At 47.4% G+C, this 22,517-nt stretch overlaps 1 protein-coding gene across 1 annotated transcript in view; it reads right to left on the minus strand.

The window, feature by feature from the left end:
• The window catches only part of ELK4 (ETS transcription factor ELK4), a 40,552-nt gene extending 18,324 nt beyond the window's left edge, over positions 1 to 22,228 (minus strand). Inside the window, exons 1-2 of the mRNA XM_044288427.1 lie at positions 22,112 to 22,228; positions 831 to 1,046 (exon numbers count right to left, since the gene is read on the minus strand). Of these exons, the coding sequence (XP_044144362.1) occupies positions 831 to 1,037 (207 nt within the window). The 5' untranslated portion in view covers positions 1,038 to 1,046; positions 22,112 to 22,228. The remainder of the gene's footprint in view (positions 1 to 830; positions 1,047 to 22,111) is intronic.
• Positions 22,229 to 22,517: the final 289 nt, after the last annotated feature.

A 22,517-nucleotide genomic window follows, 5' to 3' on the forward strand; every position in this document is an offset into this window, starting at 1 on the left:
ACCAGATAACCCCTTTAAAGGGGTTCTACGCATTTTTATTGCCAATGATCAGCGGGGGTCCAACACCCAGGACCACAGCTGAACAACAGTTTGAGAAGGAAGTGCCGCTCACAGTAGTGCTACGGCTTTCAAGCTGTTTCCGGCAGGATAGTGACTTTACGACTGTTTCACTGACCTGGGCGTAGCTCATCCCCACTCACTTTAACGAGTTTGAGCCGCGTCCAGGTCAGTGAAATAGTCGTGACTGCCGGTCTCACTGGTCTGCGGGAAACAGCGAGAAGGCAGCGGTGGTGCTATGGCGGAACTCTGCTGTCTTCTCAAACAGCTGAGATGCTGGTGATCTATCTAAAGGATAGATCATCTGTAAAATAACAGGTAGAGCACCCCTTTAAGTCAGCTGGTAACTGAAATCAACCTCAGTATAACCTAAACAAATATAGCCAGCATCATGCTGCATTCTTGAGGTAAGTCAACACCTGTGGCAGGCATTCCAGTATTCTGTACTGGCAGCGGAACACAGTACTGGAATTGCTGCGTCGCCCCTTTGGATGATGCATGCAGTATTTTATGCCAGGCAGAATGGGGTATTCCTGCTGGAAAACCATTATAGTAAAGGGGATGCAGCGAGCTACGCCAGATACAGCAATTCCAGTATTCTGTCCCTATGTGGAACGGAATACCCGAATGCCTGCCGCAGGTGTGGATGTACCTCATGGTTCTTGCATTTTTGCTTCACCCATAAAGACATAGTTAGCACAGAGAATGTGTGCCGGACCTAAGTACAGACACATGTCTGATTTACGTGTTCATCTATATGGACGGCTCTTTACCTTCACATAGTAATAGCGGAGCGCCCTGCTTAGCTTGTCATAGTTCATGCTCGGCTTGTTCTTGCGCTCCCCCCATAACCTGGCCACTTCTTCAGCCTTCAGAAGTTTGAACTCCCCATCATCTGACGTCCAGCATATCAAATCATTATTTCCCGGTTCCTGTAGAAGCTGGAGCAGGAACTGCCACAAAGTAATGGCGCTGTCCATAGCAGATCACTGGAAAGAAAATACACATTTTATTACAAAAATGCACTTGTAAAAAATCATTTGATCACTTGTATTCAGTTTTCTTAAGGGATAGGAAAAAATATTCATTCTGGGGTTATCTTTTATAGCGTTCTCCATGCAGGTCAAATAATGAGAAAATGTAATCATTTGGGTCATTATGAAAGATGCCAGCTATGTGCACTTAGTTTTTTTTATATACATAATAATGCATTTTTAATGGGGCAAAAGTTTTTTTTTTTTTATGCTTTATATTTTTTAACATTTAAAAAAAAAAATTTTTTTTTTTTTACATTTCTTAACCTCTTAACACTCCATGGTGTAATATTACGTCATAGTAGCCAAGATGTTCAGGATGTGTAATAGTACATCATGGCAATGGCACCATCGCTTGCGGGAGCCGGCTATATTACACAGCAGGCAACCAGCTCTCACTGATGAGATGGGAGATAAGGCTAGTTTCAGATGAGCGGGCCCTAAGCGGAAATCACGCTCCGTGTGTGAGCGTGATTCCCCGTTATGGACACTGCTCGTTTCTGAGGAAAGCACGGCATTATACTGATTTATAATGCAGTGTGTCTCTGTGTGACCCACATAATGCTGTCAGTATAATTCAGTAGATACAGGTCAGGCAGAGACACACAGCACTATAAATCTGTATAAGGCCTCTTTCACACGACTGTGTGTCCCCCGTGACCATATTGCCACCCGCATAAGGCGGGTCCGCAATACACAGGACACTGACTGTGTGCATTTTGCATCACAGATGCGGATCCATTCACTTGAATGGGTCCGCAAATCCCTAGATGAGATGCGAAACGGAAGCATTACGGAGTGCTTTTGTGGGGTTCCGTTCCGCAAAAAGATAGAACTTGTCCTATCTTTTTGCGGAAAGGACGGATGAATGGGGTCGCGATCAACATGCGGTTGCACCACAGTCGGTGCCCGTGCATTGTGGACCGCAATTTGCGGTTTGCAGCACGGCCACGGGGGACACACATTCATGTGAAAGAGGCCTAATACCATGCTTTCCTGAGAAACGAGCAGTGTACATAACGGGGAATCACGCTCACACACGGAGCATGATTTCCGCACAAGACACGTTCGTCTGAAAGATGCCTAAGTCTAATCCCAGCAATAGTCAATAGCAACTACAGTATCTGAGCAGTTAGGCCCTAGGTCTGCCATGTCCTGGTAATTAATATTGGCTGTACTAGCGTGCCTGCCAGAAATAACAATCAATCAAGAGACTGCTGGTCAATTCCCCTAAGGGGACAAAGAAAATTGTAATAATTGGTATCGCCATGTCCACAAAAAACCATTATATTAAAATATCTCCTTATTTAACCAGCACTGTGAACGCCATAAAAAAAAATCAAACAGTCCCATGTATCTGAAAACCGTATCAATAAAATCTTCGGCTTGCCTCACAAAAAATAAACTCTGTCGAATATGGAGTCACAACATTTTTTATTAAAAAAGGCTTTTTGGGGGCAGCACGGAGACTCATGGTTAGCAGTGATGCCTTGTAGTGCTGGGGTTCTAGGTTTGAATCCGACCAAGGACAACATCTGCATGGAGTTTAATGTTCTCCCCATGTGGGATACCCCCCACGCTCCAAAGACACACTGATAGGGAACTTAAATTATGAGCCCCATTGGGGACAGCGATTGATGACAATGTCTGTAAACCGCTGCAGAATATGTTGGTGCTATATAAGTGAGTAAAATAAATATATATTTTTTCTAAATAGTAAAACAGTTATGCAATTCCCCACCAAAAAAGAATTCCCCATATAGCTATGTTAACAGAAAAACTAAAAAAGTCATGGCTATTCAAAATATAGAAATAAAATACAAATAAAAAAATTGTCGAGCTGAGTACCAGACTAGGCTGCGTCCTTATAAGAAACTAGCAGAAGGACCCGGTTTCACACGGGTATATTTCATTTAATGTTTGTGTGTGGTTAAGATATCAACAGTATCCCCCTTAACAGTGAACTCCACAGCCCCCCTTAAAATGGGACCCCCACAGCAGCCCGTCCCTTTAACAGTGAGTTTCACAGCCCCCCACTTCCTTGAGGACTGTGACCTTATCTGTCACCTCCACTGTTCCCTGCCCCCTTAACAGAGACCTCCACAGCACCTGTCCCTTTAACAGTGACCGCCACAGTACCCTGCTCCCTTAACAGTGACCTCACAGTACCCTGCTCCCTTAACAGTGACCTCACAGTACCCTGCTCCCTTAACAGTGACCTCACAGTACCCTGCTCCCTTTAACAGTGACCGCCACAGTACCCTGCTCCCTTAACAGTGACCTCACAGTACCCTGCTCCCTTTAACAGTGACCGCCACAGTACCCTGCTCCCTTAACAGTGACCTCACAGTACCCTGCTCCCTTAACAGTGACCTCACAGTACCCTGCTCCCTTAACAGTGACCTCACAGTACCCTGCTCCCTTAACAGTGACCTCACAGTACCCTGCTCCCTTAACAGTGACCTCACAGTACCCTGCTCCCTTAACAGTGACCTCACAGTACCCTGCTCCCTTAACAGTGACCTCACAGTACCCTGCTCCCTTAACAGTGACCTCACAGTACCCTGCTCCCTTAACAGTGACCTCACAGTACCCTGCTCCCTTAACAGTGACCTCACAGTACCCTGCTCCCTTAACAGTGACCTCACAGTACCCTGCTCCCTTAACAGTGACCTCACAGTACCCTGCTCCCTTAACAGTGACCTCACAGTACCCTGCTCCCTTAACAGTGACCTCACAGTACCCTGCTCCCTTAACAGTGACCTCACAGTACCCTGCTCCCTTAACAGTGACCTCACAGTACCCTGCTCCCTTAACAGTGACCTCACAGTACCCTGCTCCCTTAACAGTGACCTCACAGTACCCTGCTCCCTTAACAGTGACCTCACAGTACCCTGCTCCCTTAACAGTGACCTCACAGTAGCCTGCTCCCTTAACAGTGACCTCACAGTAGCCTGCTCCCTTAACAGTGACCTCACAGTACCCTGCTCCCTTAACAGTGACCTCACAGTACCCTGCTCCCTTAACAGTGACCGCCACAGTACCCTGCTCCCTTAACAGTGACCTCACAGTACCCTGCTCCCTTAGCAGTGACCTCACAGTACCCTGCTCCCTTAACAGTGACCTCACAGTACCCTGCTCCCTTAACAGTGACCTCACAGTACCCTGCTCCCTTAACAGTGACCGCCACAGTACCCTGCTCCCTTAACAGTGACCTCACAGTACCCTGCTCCCTTAACAGTGACCTCACAGTACCCTGCTCCCTTAACAGTGACCTCACAGTACCCTGCTCCCTTAACAGTGACCTCACAGTACCCTGCTCCCTTAACAGTGACCTCACAGTACCCTGCTCCCTTAACAGTGACCTCACAGTACCCTGCTCCCTTAACAGTGACCTCCACAGTGTCCTGATGTACCTGTGTGCCAAATTTGGTGAAGATCGGTCCAGTCGTTTGGTCGCACATAAAGAACAGACAGACAGAAACTCATTTTTATATATATATAAGAGATGTATCACCAAAATGTTGTCTGCCAGTTAAAACACACATCCATTTTATCTGATTATTTTTAATTCTATTTATCTAATATTTATTAAATTTCCAGAACAAGATTATGGGGCGGACATATTGTCTAAGCAGTTCTTAACAGCATTTACACAGCATTAAAATAAATTATTTACGGCAACCCCATGGGCCATAGACACAATGGTCGGGAGGGGACCCTACTGACTTTGTTGGGAGAGTCTTCTAGGCATGCTCTGTGACCTGTGCAGAGGTCACTGTACAAGTAATAGATACGCTTTGACAACCACCTATTGCGAATGGTGGATCCTGTCTTATCTATACACAGAGGTGATATCATTACAGGCAGGATTAAAATGACAGATAAGCAGGTAACTGCAGTAACTCTGTACAGACCAAGAGGTGGCGCTTATAGTTAGGCTTAGTGGCCAGTGCAAAAACTGCAGGATTTTGTTTAAAGGGACTCTGTCACCACTTTCTAACCCCCACTTTTAAAACTATTGTCCTGTCCATGGAGCCCTTGTGAATACAATGGTGTTGTTATATGCGAAATCTGCTGGCTCGTTTTGATAAAAAACACTTTTATCTAACCTGTCAATCATGTGGATAAGGTGCCCAGGGCGTTTCTCCTGGTCTGAACATGCTGCCCGCCGCCGCCGCCGTTGGTGCCCAGGTCCTCCTCTGCCTTGAATTAGCGCCGCCTGAATGTGAAGAAATACGCCTCCGGCTCTCCCTCAGTCCCCCCTCCTTCTCTTCTAAGATCCCGCGCGTGCGGCAGTGTTCGCGTTATCGGGAGGTTGAGCGAAGTGCGCATGCGCACTTCGCTCAATGAGGCTAAATCGAAAAGTCCGCACGGGCGCATCAGGCACAGGCCTGTGCGCACACGCAAGATTTTAGAAAAGGAGGGGGGACTGAGGGAGAGCCGGAGGCGTATTTCTTCACATTCAGGCGGCGCTGAAAGGATCAGAGGAGGAGCTGGGCACCAACGGCGGCGGCGGGCGGCATGTTCAGACCAGGAGAAACGCCCTGGGCACCTTATCCACATGATTGACATGTTAGATAAAAGTGTTTTTTATCAAAACGAGCCAGCAGATTTCGCATATAACAACACCATTGTAATCACAAGGGCTCCATGGACAGAACAATAGTTTTAAAAGTGGGGGTTAGAAAGTGGTGACAGAGTCCCTTTAAATATAGATATTGTCATGGGAAATCAAATATTCACCACAAATTCTTTAAAAACTTTAAAAATACAAATGTGATTTAAATAATCGGTCCTTTTCAAAAAAGTCTAGAAGTAAGGAACATGAAATTCAACCTTTAATCCATCCCAGCACAGCAATCTCAACTGCAAAAGAGGTGGTCCCATCACGTTCAGTGCCCTCTGCAGGTCCGGTGTGCAATCAGGACACTTCCAGGGCCATCACTCAGAGCAGAGGGGTTTATCAAGTCTTCAGTGCAAAAGGCCAAGAGCACTTAACACAAAGGGACGCTTCCTAGACACTCGTAACTGTGTCGCCAGGTGGATGAACCCAGGTGCAGGCACACGAGCAGAGCCCATTCCATACCAGGCATACAGCTGACGGGGACTGGAGAGAACATTGATCCCAGTCATTTAACCCCTAACATGCCTCCCCTTATGGCTTCCTCTAACCTCTGATTGTCCTGCACCTCACAAGGCTCCAGAGATATCTTCATTCAATTGCTCTGCTAGATTTATTTCAAGCTGGCAGCTTAGGGGGCGTGTCCTTTCTACTGCACCTGGTGGCAGTTGAAGGATTGAACTGAACATGTGCTTCCATATCAGTAAGCAGGACAGAGAAATTATAAAAAAGAGCAAACAGCAGGTGGCGCTATACAGATAGATTTAATTTACCGTATTTTTCGCCCCATAAGACGCACTTTCCCCCCCAAAAAAAATGGGGGGGGGGGGGGGAAATGCCCCTGCGTCTTATGGGGTGAATGCTGACAATTTAACATCGCTGGATGCGATGTAGAGCGAGCGGGGGCCGGGGGAGGGACTGGGAGGAGGAGCTGGGGGCCGGGAATAGCGGTGGGGCGGTGCAGTCAGTGTACTATAGCCCCGCCGCTCCGGTATACTAATATTAAATGTCTTATTCAATTAAAATGTATTAGATATGCCCCCTCACTCCTAAATTCCTAATAGTACCTTACATCCTATTCCTAATAGGTTCGGTATAATGCCGGCAGGCCGGGCGGGCGGCAGCGTAACTCCCTGATGTCACGTGCCTGCGCCACCTACTTTATGAATGAAGCAGGCAGCGCAGGCAAGTGACGTCAGTGGCGGCGGGAGGGGGGCTGATCCGTGGATGGCACAGTTAAGGGGGGGGGGGGGGTCTGTGGATGCCACTGTTATGGGCTGGGGGGCTGTGGATGGCACTGTTATGGGGTGGGGGGTCTGTGGATGGCACATATATAACAGTGCCAGCCACAGATCCCCACTGTAACAGTGCCATCCACAGATCCCCCTGTAACAGTGCCATCCACAGATCCCCCCTGTAACAGTGCCATCCACAGATCCCCCCTGTAACAGTGCCATCCATAGATCCCCCCTGTAACAGTGTCTGTCATCCACAGATCCCCCCGTAACAGTGTCCGTCATCCACAGATCCCCCCCCGTAACAGTGTCCGTCATCCACAGATCCCCCCATAACAGTGTCCGTCTTCCACAGATCCCCCCCATAACAGTGTCCGTCATCCACAGATCCCCCCATAACAGTGTCCGTCATCCACAGATCCCCCATAACAGTGTCCTTCACAGATCCCCAGTAATAGTGCCACCCACAGACCACCATTAGTTCCAAACCCACCAAAAGCACACCTTTTGGTTAAAAATATTTTTTTTTCTTATTTTCCTCCCCAAAAACCTAGGTGCGTCTTATGGGCCGGTGCGTCTTATAGGGCGAAAAATACGGTAATAACTCAGTGGCTATACCAAATTTTTTATTACATGCAGTTACAAAAATATTCAGATCCAGGTGCTGTTTTGAAATACATTGAATATTTTTTGAGGAATAAGCCCTTTTACATGGAGTATGGAGAACCCCTGTGGACTACAATGGTAACAGTAATCTATTGCAGTCTATGCTATAAGTCAGTGATGGCTAACCTCCGTCACTCCAGCTGTGGTGAAACTACGACTCCCAGCATGCTCCATTCATTTCCATGGAGTTCTGAGAACAGTCAAGCAAGGGGTGCATCTTGGGAGTTGTAGTTTTACCACAGCTGGAGTGACGGAGGTTAGCCATCACTGCTATAAGTGGTCAAACAATCGCATGTTCAAGTTCCCAAGGGTGACTAAAAAAAGAAAAGGGAAAAAAAAACTGTTTAATAAAGAGAAATAAAAAACTGTTTAATAAAAAAAAAATAATTAAGAGTAGCACTTTCTAATACCTCCCTTTCACAATTTTATATATAAAAACAAAAAAAAGAGTCCAATAATGTCAAAACTATTAAAATATTTCCACTACAAAGTAAATGCCATAATGCAAAAAAAGTCAAGAAGGTAGCCTCACCCATTAAAAAATGTAATAAAAAGTTATTAAAACACTAAACAAACCCCAAAATACTAACATTAAAAACTTTTTTTATGCCCTCAAAAAACAAGCCCTCATGCAGCTCCGTACACAAATATTTATTTAAAAAAATGTCAGAAAAAAAAGTGTCAGAATATGAGAATGCAAAAAAAAATCACCATATTTGTACTGACCCTCAAAATAAGGATGTCATGAAATATATAACGCAGAGTGAATGCATAACACCACCCCTCTCAAAATAAAAAAAATCTGGAAATGCGTATATTTTTCAACTTCACCCCACAAAGATTTTTCCACATGTAGTAAATAAAATGGTGTAATTACAAAATTCCTGTTATACTGCAAAAAGCAAGCTCTCATACAGCTTTGTAACTGGAATAGTAAAAAAAAGTTATGGCTTTTGGAAGGATGTAAAGACTCATTCACACGTCAGTGTTTCACGGACGTGTGTTGTACGTATTCTCCACGGACAGCACACGTCCCCATTCGTTTTTAGCACGGATGCATGCTCTATTTTGTCCGTGTTCATGGATCCTACAACCGACAAACTTATAGGTCCTACAGGAGGTGTTCACGCTATATATATTATATAATGTAAGGTTCAGGGGTCTCTTGGACCTTAGCGTGGCTTAGTAGCACCTCTCTGACTGTGTTATTCTTTTATAAAACATACATTTTATTTATTTCACTTTAAAATTCTTTGGGACTCTAACTGGGCTATGTTATGATAGCCCAGGGACCCCGACCCCCCCCCCCCCCCCCCCCATGCCACAGCCTGCATGACATCCCCTGAAGACACCGGTCGCACGGCCAAACATGTAGGGATGCAGGCCTAGCGTTTTAGTTCAGACCTGGAGAGGCAGGGACCCCAGAGAAGGGAAAAATACACAGCTAAATATACAGGTCCTTCTAAAAAAATTAGCATATTATGATAAAGTTCATTATTTTCTGTAATGTACTGATAAACATTAGACTTTCATATATTTTAGATTCATTACACACCAACTGAAGTAGTTCAAGCCTTTTATTGTTTTAATATTGAGGATTTTGGCATACAGCTCATGAAAACCCAAATTCCTATCTCAAAAAATTTGCATATTTCATCCGACCAATAAAAGGTGTTTAATACAAAAAAAGTCAACCTTCAAATAATTATGTTCAGTTATGCACTCAATACTTGGTCGGGAATCCTTTTGCAGAAATCACTGCTTCAATGCGGCGTGGCATGGAGGCAATCAGCCTGTGGCACCGCTGAGGTGTTATGGAGGCCCAGGATGCTTCAATGCGGCGTGGCATGGAGGCAATCAGCCTGTGGCACCGCTGAGGTGTTATGGAGGCCCAGGATGCTTCAATGCGGCGTGGCATGGAGGCAATCAGCCTGTGGCACTGCTGAGGTGTTATGGAGGCCCAGGATGCTTCGATAGCGGCCTTAAGCTCATCCAGAGTGTTGGGTCTTGCGTCTCTCAACTTTCTCTTCCCAATATCCCACAGATTCTCTATGGGGTTCGGGTCAGGAGAGTTGGCAGGCCAATTGAGCACAGTAATACCATGGTCAGTAAACCATTTACCAGTGGTTTTGGCACTGTGAGCAGGTGCCAGGTCGTGCTGAAAAATGAAATCTTCATCTCCATAAAGCTTTTCAGCAGATGGAAGCATGAAGTGCTCCAAAATCTCCTGATAGCTAGCTGCATTGACCCTGCCCTTGATAAAACACAGTGGACCAACACCAGCAGCTGACATGGCACCCCAGACCATCACTGACTGTGGGTACTTGACACTGGACTTTAGGCATTTTGGCATTTCCCTCTCCCCAGTCTTCCTCCAGACTCTGGCACCTTGATTTCCGAATGACATGCAACAGTCCAGTGCTGCTTCTCTGTAGCCCAGGTCAGGCGCTTCTGCCGCTGTTTCTGGTTCAAAAGTGGCTTGACCTGGGGAATGCGGCACCTGTAGCCCATTTCCTGTACACGCCTGTACACGGTGGCTCTGGATGTTTCTACTCCAGACTCAGTCCACTGCTTCCGCAGGTCCCCCAAGGTCTGGAATCGGTCCTTCTCCACAATCTTCCTCAGGGTCCGGTCACCTCTTCTCGTTGTGCAGCGTTTTCTGCCACACTTTTTCCTTCCCACAGGCTTCCCACTGAGGTGCCTTGATACAGCACTCTGGGAACAGCCTATTCGTTCAGAAATTTCTTTCTGTGTCTTACCCTCTTGCTTGAGGGTGTCAATGATGGCCTTCTGGACAGCAGTCAGGTCGGCAGTCTTACCCATGATTGCGGTTTTGAGTAATGAACCAGGCTGGGAGTTTTTAAAAGCCTCAGGAATCTTTTGCAGGTGTTTAGAGTTAATTAGTTGATTCAGATGATTAGGTTAATAGCTCGTTTAGAAAACCTTTTCATGATATGCTAATTTTTTTAGATAGGAATTTTGGGTTTTCATGAGCTGTATGCCAAAATCATCAATATTAAAACAATAAAAGGCTTGAACTACTTCAGTTGGTGTGTAATGAATCTAAAATATATGAAAGTCTAATGTTTATCAGTACATTACAGAAAATAGTGAACTTTATCACAATATGCTAATTTTTTTAGAAGGACCTGTATAGCTGGTGTATAGAGTGGAATATTCGATAGGGGAAAGAGTGATTGACCTGAGAAAATATCAGGCACCCCAGCAGAATAAAGTGCATCCGGAAAGGCGATACAATGAAAATGAAAAATATATATCCCAACTAGGGCTGCAGTAAACGAATATTTTTGTAATCGAGTATTCTATCGATTATATTTCTCGATTCATCGAGTAATCTAATAAGAAAAAGCTACTTAAAATAACGTACGTAATTAGGTATGTATAAAGTTATTAGTTTGAAGGGGTTAATAACTTTATACATGCCTAATGCCAAGGTGCTTCCATTAACCCCTTCAAACCAATAACTTTATACATGCCCATTGGGTTTGAAGGGGTTAATGGAAGCACCTTGGCATTAGGCATGTATAAAGTTATTGGTTTGAAGAGGTTAATGAAAGCACCTTGGAGGTGCCTTCATTAACCCCTCTCTAAACCAATAACTTTATACATGCCAAGGTGGTGCTTGCAGCCTCCATTAACCACTCTCGCTCTCCATCTGCCTCCCCCCAGCCTCTGATCTGCTTGCCCCCAGCCTCTGATCTGCCTCCCCCCTCCCCCCAGCCTCTGATCTGCCTCCCCCCCTGCCCCCAGCCTCTGATCTGCCTCCCCCCCTCCCCCCAGCCTCTGATCTGCCTCCCACCCTCCCCCCAGCCTCTGATCTGCCTGCCCCCTCTGGTAACGCAACCCCCCCTCCCTCCCTCCCCAGTATTAATCATTGGTGGCAGTGGCCACAGGGTCCCACTCCTCCCCCCCATCATTGGTGGCAGTGTCAGTTCCGATCGGAGCCCCAGCAGTGTAATGCTGGGGCTCCGATGGGTTACCATGGCAGCCAGGAGTCACGCTACTGAAGTCCTGGCTGCCATGGTATGTTAGTGAGCAGAGAGCAGCGCATTATACTCACGTGCGCTGTGGCCGGCGGTCGCTCCTTCTCATAGGTCTGTGCGGCGCATTGCTAATGCTGTAAGACAGAAGAAGGAGCGACCGGCGGCCACAGCGCACGTGAGTATAATGCGCTGCTCTCTGCTCACTAACATACCATGGCAGCCAGGACTTCAGTAGCGTCCTGGCTGCCATGGTAACCGATCGGAGCCCCAGCATTACACTGCTGGGGCTCCGATCGGAACTGACACTGCCACCAATGATGGGGGGGGGGGACCCTGTGGGATATGGCCGGCACATTCATTGGTGGCGCAGTGGCCACAGTCCCTCCCCCCCTCCTCCTCCTACTCTGTCCTCATTGGTCTTCAGCGGCAGCCGCGCACAGTGGGGAGGGAGAGACTCCCTCCTCCTCCCTCCGCTGTGCCGGCCGGCTCAGTCCTGCCTCTCTGGCCTCCGGAGGACACGGAAGCGGTGAGTGAGACGCTTAATTTCACTCCCGCTCCGTGATCACGTGATGTAAACGATTCCTCGATGCAGGGAAACTGCATCGATGAATTTTTTGACTCGATTTAATCAAGTTATTCGAATAATCGTTTCAGCCCTAATCCCAACCTCTCCAAGTCTGAGGAATTTTAATCTCTTTCAGTTAGAGTCGAAGAGAATTTAAAAGTGAAATAAATAAAATGTATGTTTTATAAAAGAATAACACAGTCAGAGAGGTGCTACTATACCACGCTAAGGTCCAAGAGACCCCTGAACCTTACACTGTTTATGGATCCATCACGCCCATTATAGTCTATGGGTCCGTGAAAACCACGGATGCCATACTTGTTGCATCCATGACTCACGGATCATCAAGAAGAGATTCTCTAAAAAAACAACATTGCTTACCGGTAATTGTTTTTCTCGATACCCATGACGGCACCCCATGCGACCAGGGACCTCCCATCCGGGACAGGAAACGTGAGAAGATAAAAGGTTCACACCCCCACCAAGCACCAGTGATAGTAATAAACAGTACTCCGGAGGTGAATACACGTAAGAAAGAGAGAGAGAGAGAGAGCCAATACGGTACATTATATCTCTTCAATACTCAAGAGAGATACTCTCAGAAACCTATAAAGAAGTAGCGGGCTACTCCGCATATAACCTAATAAAGGGTAACTAAAAAGCCTATAAAGTTTTTTTTAGTTTTTTGGGGGGGGGGAAGGGAAAAATTTTAGGGGTGCCGTCATGGGTATCGAGAAAAACAATTACCGGTAAGCAATGTTGTTTTCCCCTCACCCATGACGGCACCCCATGCGAGATAGACTATAAATGAGTAACTAGGGGGGGACAACCGCCTGAAGCACCTTCCTACCAAAGACGGAATTCGCGTGAAGTTGGAGCCTGTAATGCTTTAAAAAGGTATGTTGAGAGCTCCAAGTAGCTGCTCTACAAATTTGAGCCAGAGAGGCATCCGCCTTCTCGGCCCAGGACGTAGCCACCGCTCGGGTGGAGTGGGCTCCAAACCCTGAAGGGGGCGAGAGACCATGCGCTAAATAGGCTTCGGAAATGGCCCTTTTAACCCATCTAGCAATAACTGCCGTGGACACTTTCCGCCCCTTATTCCTACCCCAAAACTGAATAAGGAGGTTTTCTTCCAACCTCCAGGCCGAGGTAGACTCCAAATAAGCAAGCAAGCATCTTTTGACGTCCAGGCAATGATACTCCCTTTCTAAATTATTAGGGCAAAAGGATGGAAGGACAACATCCTGACTTCTATGGAAGTCCGAAACCACCTTTGGCTGGAAGGACGGGAGAGGCCTAATAATAACTTTGTCGTCCAAGACCTGGGTATAAGGAGGAAAAGCAGAGAAGGCTTGAATCTCTGAAATCCTCCTAGCTGAAGTAATGGCCAGTAAAAAGGACATCTTAAAGGAGAGCATATCTATGGGTATGTCTGACAAGGGTTTAAAAGGTTTCTGTGACAGGGCCGTCAAGACCGTGTTTAGGTCCCAAGGAGGGGACAAGGGTCTTATCGAAGGGCGGATCCTGGAGGCTGCTGACAGAAACCTTTTAACCCAAGGATGCAGGGCCAGCTGGGAATCAAAGAAGTAACTTAAGGCTGCCACATGTACTCTTAGGGTGGAAGCCCTAAGCCCCTTATCCAAGCCGGCTTGTAAAAAGTCTAGGACCCTAGAGACATTTGGAGGAGAGAAGGGGTCAGGATTGATCCCTAAAAAGGAGGAGAAGACTTCCCAGATCTTATTATATTTTCTAGCTGTGGTAGCTTTCCTACTTCCCAAAATGGTGGATACTACAGATTGGGACAGACCTCGACCTAACCAAACCTCCCTCTCAGTCTCCATGCTGCCAGATGCAAAATTTCTGGATTGGGATGCAGGATCGGGCCTTGATATAATAGATCCTCCCGAGGGGGCAGAATCTAAGGGGGGGCTATTGCTAGGTCTAGGAGGCAGGAGTACCAGGACCTTTTCGGCCACACTGGGGCAACTAGGGTAATTGTCGCTTTCTCCCTCTGGACTTTTTTCAGGACCTGCGGAATTAGGGAAAAAGGAGGGAAGGCGTAACCCTCCTCCTGAGACCAGTTCTGTGCGAATCCGTCTAAAGCTGTTGGATCGTCCAGACGATTTATGGAGAAGAACCTTTCCACTTTCCTGTTCTTCCTGGAGGCAAATAGGTCGACCGTGGGGAGGCCGAATTTCTGCGTTAACTGGGAGAAGACCTCTGGGTTTAGGCACCAGTCTCCCTGTTTTAGCTGAGTGCGACTCAGAAAATCGGCTACTATGTTCTCTTTCCCTTTTATGTGGACTGCCGACAGGGATAGATGTTTCTGTTCCGCTAACTGAAAGATCTGGTGACAGAGTGTTGCCAGAGAAGGTACTCTTGTTCCGCCTTGATGGTTGATGTATGCCACTGTTGTCAAATTGTCCGAGTATAGAATTATGTTCCTGAAGGATATGTCCGGAACTATCGCTTTTAAGGCCATTTCTACTGCTTTTAGTTCTTTGAAGTTCGAGGTGGCTTTTCTGGTATTCAAATCCCACCTCCCTTGCCAACCTTTGTTCTCCAAGTGAGCCCCCCAACCCCACGGGCTGGCGTCCGTTGTTATTACTATCGGATCCTGAAAGGACCATGGTACTCCTGCTGAGAGATTCTCTGCCACAGTCCACCAAAGAAGAGACACTCTCGCCTCTGCGGATAAGTGGAAAAGCCGGTCCAACGACTGCTTGCAGCCGTCCCATTGGCGCAGGATGCATGACTGTAGCTTCCTTGTGTGAGCCTGCGCATATAGGACCGCTGGAAAGGTTGCTGTCAGGTGGCCCAGTACTGCCATTGCCCTCCTGAACGAGCAGAGGTAGGATCTGAAAAGATCCCAAACATGCTCCCTGATGGAGAATATCTTGGCGGACGGGAGGAAGGTCTTTTCTACTCGGGAGTCTAAAAGGATGCCTAAAAATACACAATTCTGAGATGGTGTTAGGCAAGACTTTTCCCAATTTATTTTCCAGCCCAGGCTCTTTAACAGGGCGCAGGAAACCCCGATGTTTTGAATCAAGCCTTCCTTGGTCTGGGGAATAAACAGGAAGTCGTCTAAATATGGCAGCAACGGAACCCCTGACAACCTTAGGAAGGAGGCTACTTCCGCAATCACTTTTGTGAAGATTCTGGGGGCTTGTGAAACCCCAAAAGGCAGGGCTCTGTATTGCAGGTGCAGACATTCCCCCTGAACCCAGGCTCCTTGGGGCAATCTGTCAGTATGAACGAATCCTGGGGACGGGTCAGAAGCTCTAACCGGAACCCCTCTCCAATCCCTCCCAGGATCCAGCCGTTCTTGGTTATCGTTTTCCAGGCTGGGAGAAAGAGAGATAATCTTCCCCCTACCTGGGGTTCGGCGTCATTGCTTATCTTTGGGTCTTTGGTCTTGGGGTTTAAAAAGGAAACCTCCGGATTTCTTAGGAAATTTATCTTTCCCTTCTGTCATACTGCCTACCCTTTTGCTTTTTACTTTGGTATCTACGAAAAAAAGGGGGGCGTTGAGGAGCTGGAAAACCCTTCTTCTTGTCTGAGGCTTTTTCAAGTATATCGTCAAGGGAAGACCCAAAGAGCCTGTCACCCTCACAGGGGATGGAGCACAATCTAGCCTTTGAACCCTGATCAGCTTTCCAGGACTTCAGCCAAATAGCTCTTCTAGCCGCATTGGACATGGCGGATGATCTGGCTGAGAACCTAACTATATCCGTGGAAGCATCGGCTAAAAAATCGACAGCCTTAAAAAAGGTAGGAAGGGAGGCCAAAACTTCTTCTCTTGGCTTCTTCTCACTGAGATGCTGCTCTAACTGTTCCAGCCAGATATGCAGTGACCTAGAAGCCCATGATGCTGCAACCGCCGGTCTCAAGCAGGTAGAGGACGATTCCCAGGCCTTCTTTAAATAAAAATCTGCTTTTTTATCAAGAGGATCAGACAGGCTACCCAGGTCATCAAACGGTAGAGCAGACTTCTTGGCGATCTTCGCCACCGGAGCGTCAACTGTAGGGGCCTTGTCCCAACAGGCTGCTACTTTCTCATCAAAGGGATATTTTCTTTTAACGGAGCTTGGAATAAAAAACTTCCTATCAGGATTTTTCCATTCCTTTTTAATTAATGCCTGAACATTCTCGTGAATGGTAAAAACCCTCTGCTTCCTGGGACCTAACCCCTGAAAGGCAATATCTGCTGTGGACTTAGCCTGTTTCACCTCTTCTAGTTGCATGGTTGCTCTGACCGCTTTAAGGAGGTTTTGGGTATCTTCGGGCGAGAAATAGGAACCCCCTGTTTCTTCCTCTGCTGACGAAGTAGCGTCATTAGAGAGTAACTGGCCTGCCTCTCTTTCCTCCACGTCAGAATGGTCTATATCCGAATCCCTAATATCCGGAGATTTTTCCGGAGACCGCGGGCGATTCTTACTCAAGGATTTTAAAGAGACTTTGACCTCAGATCTTATTAAAGATCTCATATTCTTGGAAAGGCTCTGGGATTCCTCCGCCACCAATTTATCAATACATGGGGTGCATAACGGCTTAGAATAGGAGGATGCTAGGGGGGCCTTACATCCTGCACACTCCTTATGCTTCGTTTTAGAGGCCGCTTTTTTGGGGGTCTTTGCCACCTACACAAATCAAGCAGATAACACCCCATTAATAAAGAAAAAGATACATCTCACCAAAGATCTTTTAGCCCCCACTCCTCAGGACTGGTACCGGACTAGCGGGCCTTGAGGGTTCCAGGGGTTCGGCGCGTCCGTCTACAGGCTCTGACATCTTGCCGGAAACAAAGAGCCTCTTCAGCACCACACTGTGTGCCACATCAGCCGGCTGGGTTCCCCCCCTTGCCCCATTTATATTTTAAAAGACGCGCCAGGGCACACACCGGCGCTTTCCCCAATTTCCGGGTCAAGCCCCGCCCCCCGCGTCGGGGCGCGCGCATGCGCAGACGCCCCCCCTCCGACGCCGACAGGAAGACGGGCAACCCGGGAGCAAGGAGGGAAGCCGCCTGAACACGGCCACAGCGGCTCCCTCGGGCCAGCGCCGGGATGTGGGGGAAAGAAGCCCAGACTGTAGGCAGCAGCCCCGGAGAGCATATCGCCACCTGGGGGAGGCCACCCACCGGATAAGAACCTGGGCCTCCCCTCGGCTGCAGGTATGAACCAACATGAAGCTTCCCAGGGACTTCCTATCCGGAGGACAGGAAACCTGAACTGGTGCTTGGTGGGGGTGTGAACCTTTTATCTTCTCAGGCTTCCTGTCCCGGATGGGAGGTCCCTGGTCGCATGGGGTGCCGTCATGGGTGAGGGGAAAAAAAAAATCTGCTGTTGTGTCAGTGAAACACGGATGCAACACGGACAGCAAAAAACGGACAAACTGACCCAACACGGATCCTTCACGGATGCACACACTGACCCCCTACTCACAGATTTGAACACAGACGTGTGAATGAGGCTTAACTATGTAAACAGGGATGAAAAGTTAGGTTTCACCCCGAATATGCTAACTCCACTCCCCCGTCACATACAGTGAGGTCCATTAATATTGGGACATCAACACAATTCTAACATTTTTGGCTCTATACGCCACCACAATGGATTTGAAATGAAACAAACAAGATGTGCTTTACCTGCAGACTGTCAGCTTTAATTTGAGGGTTTTACATCCAAATCAGGTGAACGGTGTAGGAATTACAACAGTTTGCATATGTGCCTCCCACTTGTTAAGGGACCAAAAGTAATGGGACAGAATAATAATCATAAATCAGAATTTCACTTTTTAATACTTGGTTGCAAATCCTTTGCAGTCAATTACAGCCTGAAGTCTGGAATGCATAGACATCACCAGACGCTGGGTTTCATCCCTGGTGATGCTCTGCCAGGCCTCTACTGCAAGTGTCTTCAGTTCCTGCTTTTTTCTTGGGGCATTTTCCCTTCAGTTTTGTCTTCAGCCAGTGAAATGCATGCTCAATCGGATTCAGGTCAGGTGATTGACTTGGCCATTGCATAACATTCCACTTCTTTCCCTTAAAAAACTCTTTGGTTGTTTTTGCAGTATGCTTTGGGTCATTGTCCATCTGCACTGTGAAGTGCCGTCCAATGAGTTCTGAAGCATTTGGCTGAATATGAGCAGATAATATTGCCCGAAACACTTCAGAATTCATCCTGCTGCTTTTGTCAGCAGTCACATCATCAATAAATACAAGAGAACCAGTTACATTGGCAGCCATACATGCCCACGCCATGACACTACCACCACCATGCTTCACTGATGAGGTGGTATGCTTAGGATCATGAGCAGTTCTTTTCCTTCTCCATACTCTTCTCTTCCCATCACTCTGGTACAAGTTGATCTTGGTCTCATCTGTCCATAGGATGTTGTTCCAGAACTGTAAAGGATTTTTTAGATGTCGTTTGGCAAACTCTAATCTGGCCTTCCTGTTTTTGAGGCTCACCAATGGTTTACATCTTGTGGTGAACCCTCTGTATTCACTCTGGTGAAGTCTTCTCTTGATTGTTGACTTTGACACACATACACCTACCTCCTGGAGAGTGTTCTTGATTTGGCCAACTGTTGTAAAGGGTGTTTTCTTCACCAGGGAAAGAATTCTTCGGTCATCCACCACAGTTGTTTTCCGTGGTCTTCCGGGTCTTTTGGTGTTGCTGAGCTCATCGGTGCGTTCCTTCTTTTTAAGAATGTTCCAAACAGTTGTTTTGGCCATGCCTAATGTTTTTGCTATCTCTCTGATGGGTTTGTTTTGTTTTTTCAGCCTAATGATGGCTTGCTTCACTGATAGTGACAACTCTTTGGATCTCATCTGGAGAGTTGACAGCAACAGATTCCAAATCCAAATAGCACACTTGAAATTAACTCTGGACCTTTTATTTATCTGCTCATTGTAATTGGGATAAAGAGGGAATAACACACACCTGGCGTCTGGTGATGTCTATGCGTTCCAGACTTCAGGCTGTAATTGTCTGCAAATTATTTGCAACCAAGTATTAAAAAGTGAACGTTTGATTTATGATTATTATTCTGTCCCATTACTTTTGGTTTCTTAACAAGTGGGAGGCACATATGCAAACTGTTGTAATTCCTACACCGTTCACCTGATTTGGATGTAAATACCCTCAAATTAATGCTGACAGTCTGCAGTTAAAGCACATCTTGTTTGTTTCATTTCAAATCCATTGTGGTGGTGTATAGAGCCAAAAATGTTACAATTGTGTCCATGTCCCAATATTTATGGACCCGACTGTATATATATTTACAGTGAATTTGAAAAATGTTCAGACCCTCTAACTTTTTTCTTGTTTTACAAATGTTTGCATATTTATTAAAACGTAAAGACCAAGCCATTAGGAGGAAAGAACTGCCTGTAGAGGTCAGAGACAGTTGTGTGGAGGCACGGATCTGGAGGAGGGTACAAAAACATTTCTGCTGCACTAAAAGTTCCCAAGAGCAAAGTGACCTCGATTATTTGTAGATGGAAAAACAACCAGGACACTTCCTACAGCTGGCCACCCCACCAAACTAAGTAGTCACAGGCCCAATGGTCACCACTCTGGCTGAGCTCCAAAGATCCTGTGTGCAGATGGGAGAAACTTCCAGAAGATCACCCATCAGTGCAGCACACCCGTCTGGGGCCGGTAAAAGACACATAAAAGCCCACCTGGAGATTGGAAAAAAGCACCGAAAGGCCCCGCTGACTGCGAGAAACAAGATTATCTGCAAGACTGACATTTTTGGCGTCATATCTTGCAGAAACCAGGTACTAAACTATACCATCCCTACAGTGAAGTATAGTGGTCGCCGCATCAAGATATGAGAGTCTTTTTTCAGTGGCTGGGACAGGAAGACTGGTCAGTGAATGGAGCAAAATACAGAGATATTCTTAATGAAGCTCTGGCCCTCAGACTGGGACCCTCCAATAAGACAATGACTTAGACCTCTTTCACACTTGCATTCTTATCTTCCGGCATAGAGTTCCGTCGTCGGGGCTCTATGCCGGAAGAATCCTGATCAGGATTATCCCCTATGCATTCTGAATGGAGAGAAATCCGTTCAGGATGCATCAGGGTGTCTTCAGTTCCGGACCGGAAAGTTTTTTGGCCAGAGAAAATACCGCAGCATGCTGCGCTTTTTGCTCTGGCCAAAAATCCTGAAGACTTGCTGCAAGGCCGGATCCGGATTTAATGCCCATTGAAAGGCATTGATCCGGATCCGGCCTTAAGCTAAACGTCGTTTCGGCGCATTGCCGGATCCGACATTTAGCTTTTTCTGAATGGTTACCATGGCTGCCGGGACGCTAAAGTCCTGGCAGCCATAGTAAAGTGTAGTCCGTGCGGCTCCCGGGGTGCTCCAGAGTGACGTCAGGGCTCCCCAAGCGCATGGATCACGTGATCGCATGGCACGTCATCCATGCGCATGGGGCGCTCTGACGTCATTCTGGAGCGCCCCGGGAGCCGCACGGACTGTAAGTATACTGCTCCCCACTACTACTATGGCAACCAGGACTTTAATAGCGTCCTGGATGCCATAGTAACACTGAAAGCATTTTGAAGACGGATCCGTCTTCAAATGCTTTCAGTTCACTTGCGTTTTTCCGGATCCGGCGTTTAATTCCGGCAAGTGGAGTACACGACAGATCCGGACAACGCAAGTGTGAAAGAGGCCTAAGACAACACTGTGAATGTCCAGCCAGAGCCCTGACTTGTTCCCATCTTGAACATCTCTGGAGGGACATAAAAATGGCTTTCCACTGATGGCCCCAATCCATCCTGACAAAGCTGTAGAGGATCTGCAGAGGAGAAAGCCCCCCAAATCCAGGTGTGCAGACCTTGTGGCATCTTACCCCAAAAGACTGGAGGCTGTAATCTCTGCCAAAGGTGTTTTAGGACACAAAAAGTCAGAAAGTGAAAGGCTGTGAAGACTTTGAGTGCACTGTACACATAATGGACCAGCTACTATTGGCCATAGACCCTGACTGATGCCCAGGGGCCGCTCAAGCCCCCTTGAGGTACCTAAAGATCTGATGCTCAACGTCCGCAGGTGCCTCCTGAACTTACTGTCCTCCTGATGATGATACAGTTGAATACTGTGATGAGGGTGGCAGTGTTTTGTGCTGTCCTGTGGTATTTGGTTCCGCTGGGGCGGTATTTTTTACTGCGCTACAGTATTGCAGGCCCCGCCTACTCCAGTTGTCCCCGCCTACTTGTTTTGGCCCATGTTCTGTCAGTTTGAACCCACCTACAACATGGGGGCACTTTTAGGTTTTTTTTCCAGTTCCATTACCAGCCATGGCGACTCAAGTAGGGACATGTCTTCCTAACAGGGGGAATAACTTACCTTATAGACTTCCAGGTGGAATAACAGCCAAAATGAATCCCCAGAAAACCCCTGTGAAGAGTTCTCCAATTTTCTCCAATCTAATGGCGCAGGATTACTGATATACAAGTACAGCACAGACAGATTGTGAAATGCAGGGCGGCTTCTGACCTGCACCACATACCTAGAAATCTGCTGGGTGCCATTCAGTCTGTAAACTGTGTATAATCCCACCATCAGATGTTTCCATTCACTGACAACAAGCAGAGATCTTTCACTAAAAGAAGGCAAGCGCAATGGACATGACAAAGACGCATAACTGTGTACTATCCGGTACCCGATGTTGTTTACATGCCCCATGTGTGTGATCATCACCAGGATGCCAAGTACCCACACAGTACACAGTCACGCGACCAACAGGTGCCACAGACTGAACTGTGTACTAGCAGTCAGGTAAGTGCACCCTCTGCACTGTACACTCCGGACACATGCACTGCCCCGCCGTGCACACGTGACGTCACAGCGACACCCGGACATCACAGGGCGCGGTCCGCTTCTAGCCTCCCTTGTACCAGTCATACCCGCTGTCCGGTCACCACGGTCCGGCGCGCCCCATGTCCCCTCCTCCTGTCACTTTCGAGCTCAGCTTCGGCCCACCACTACTGAACGGGCCACCATCCGCCGTTACGTCACTTCCGGGGCGGGACAAAGATGAAGGTAGGGGAGTGGGCGGGGCAGAGGAAGGGCAGCAGCTCAGTGCGGGAAGGTCGGGTACTATACTATAGCTGTGGGGACAGGACGGCTGTAGTGCTCTCACTTGTGTCAGTGGAATCACGTGCAGCAGCATCTATACAGGCCCAATCTCTCCCAGTGCCCCACACCCAGTAATCATAGGACTGTCCCTCTAGTGCTCCCCAGACATTAATGATGCCCCTAAGTGCACCCACAGAATGCCCCTTTCACAGTAGAAAGTAACTGCCCCCCACA

Source organism: Bufo gargarizans, chromosome 3, assembly GCF_014858855.1.
Source record: "Bufo gargarizans isolate SCDJY-AF-19 chromosome 3, ASM1485885v1, whole genome shotgun sequence".
In the NCBI taxonomy this organism is placed as follows: Eukaryota; Metazoa; Chordata; class Amphibia; order Anura; family Bufonidae; genus Bufo; species Bufo gargarizans.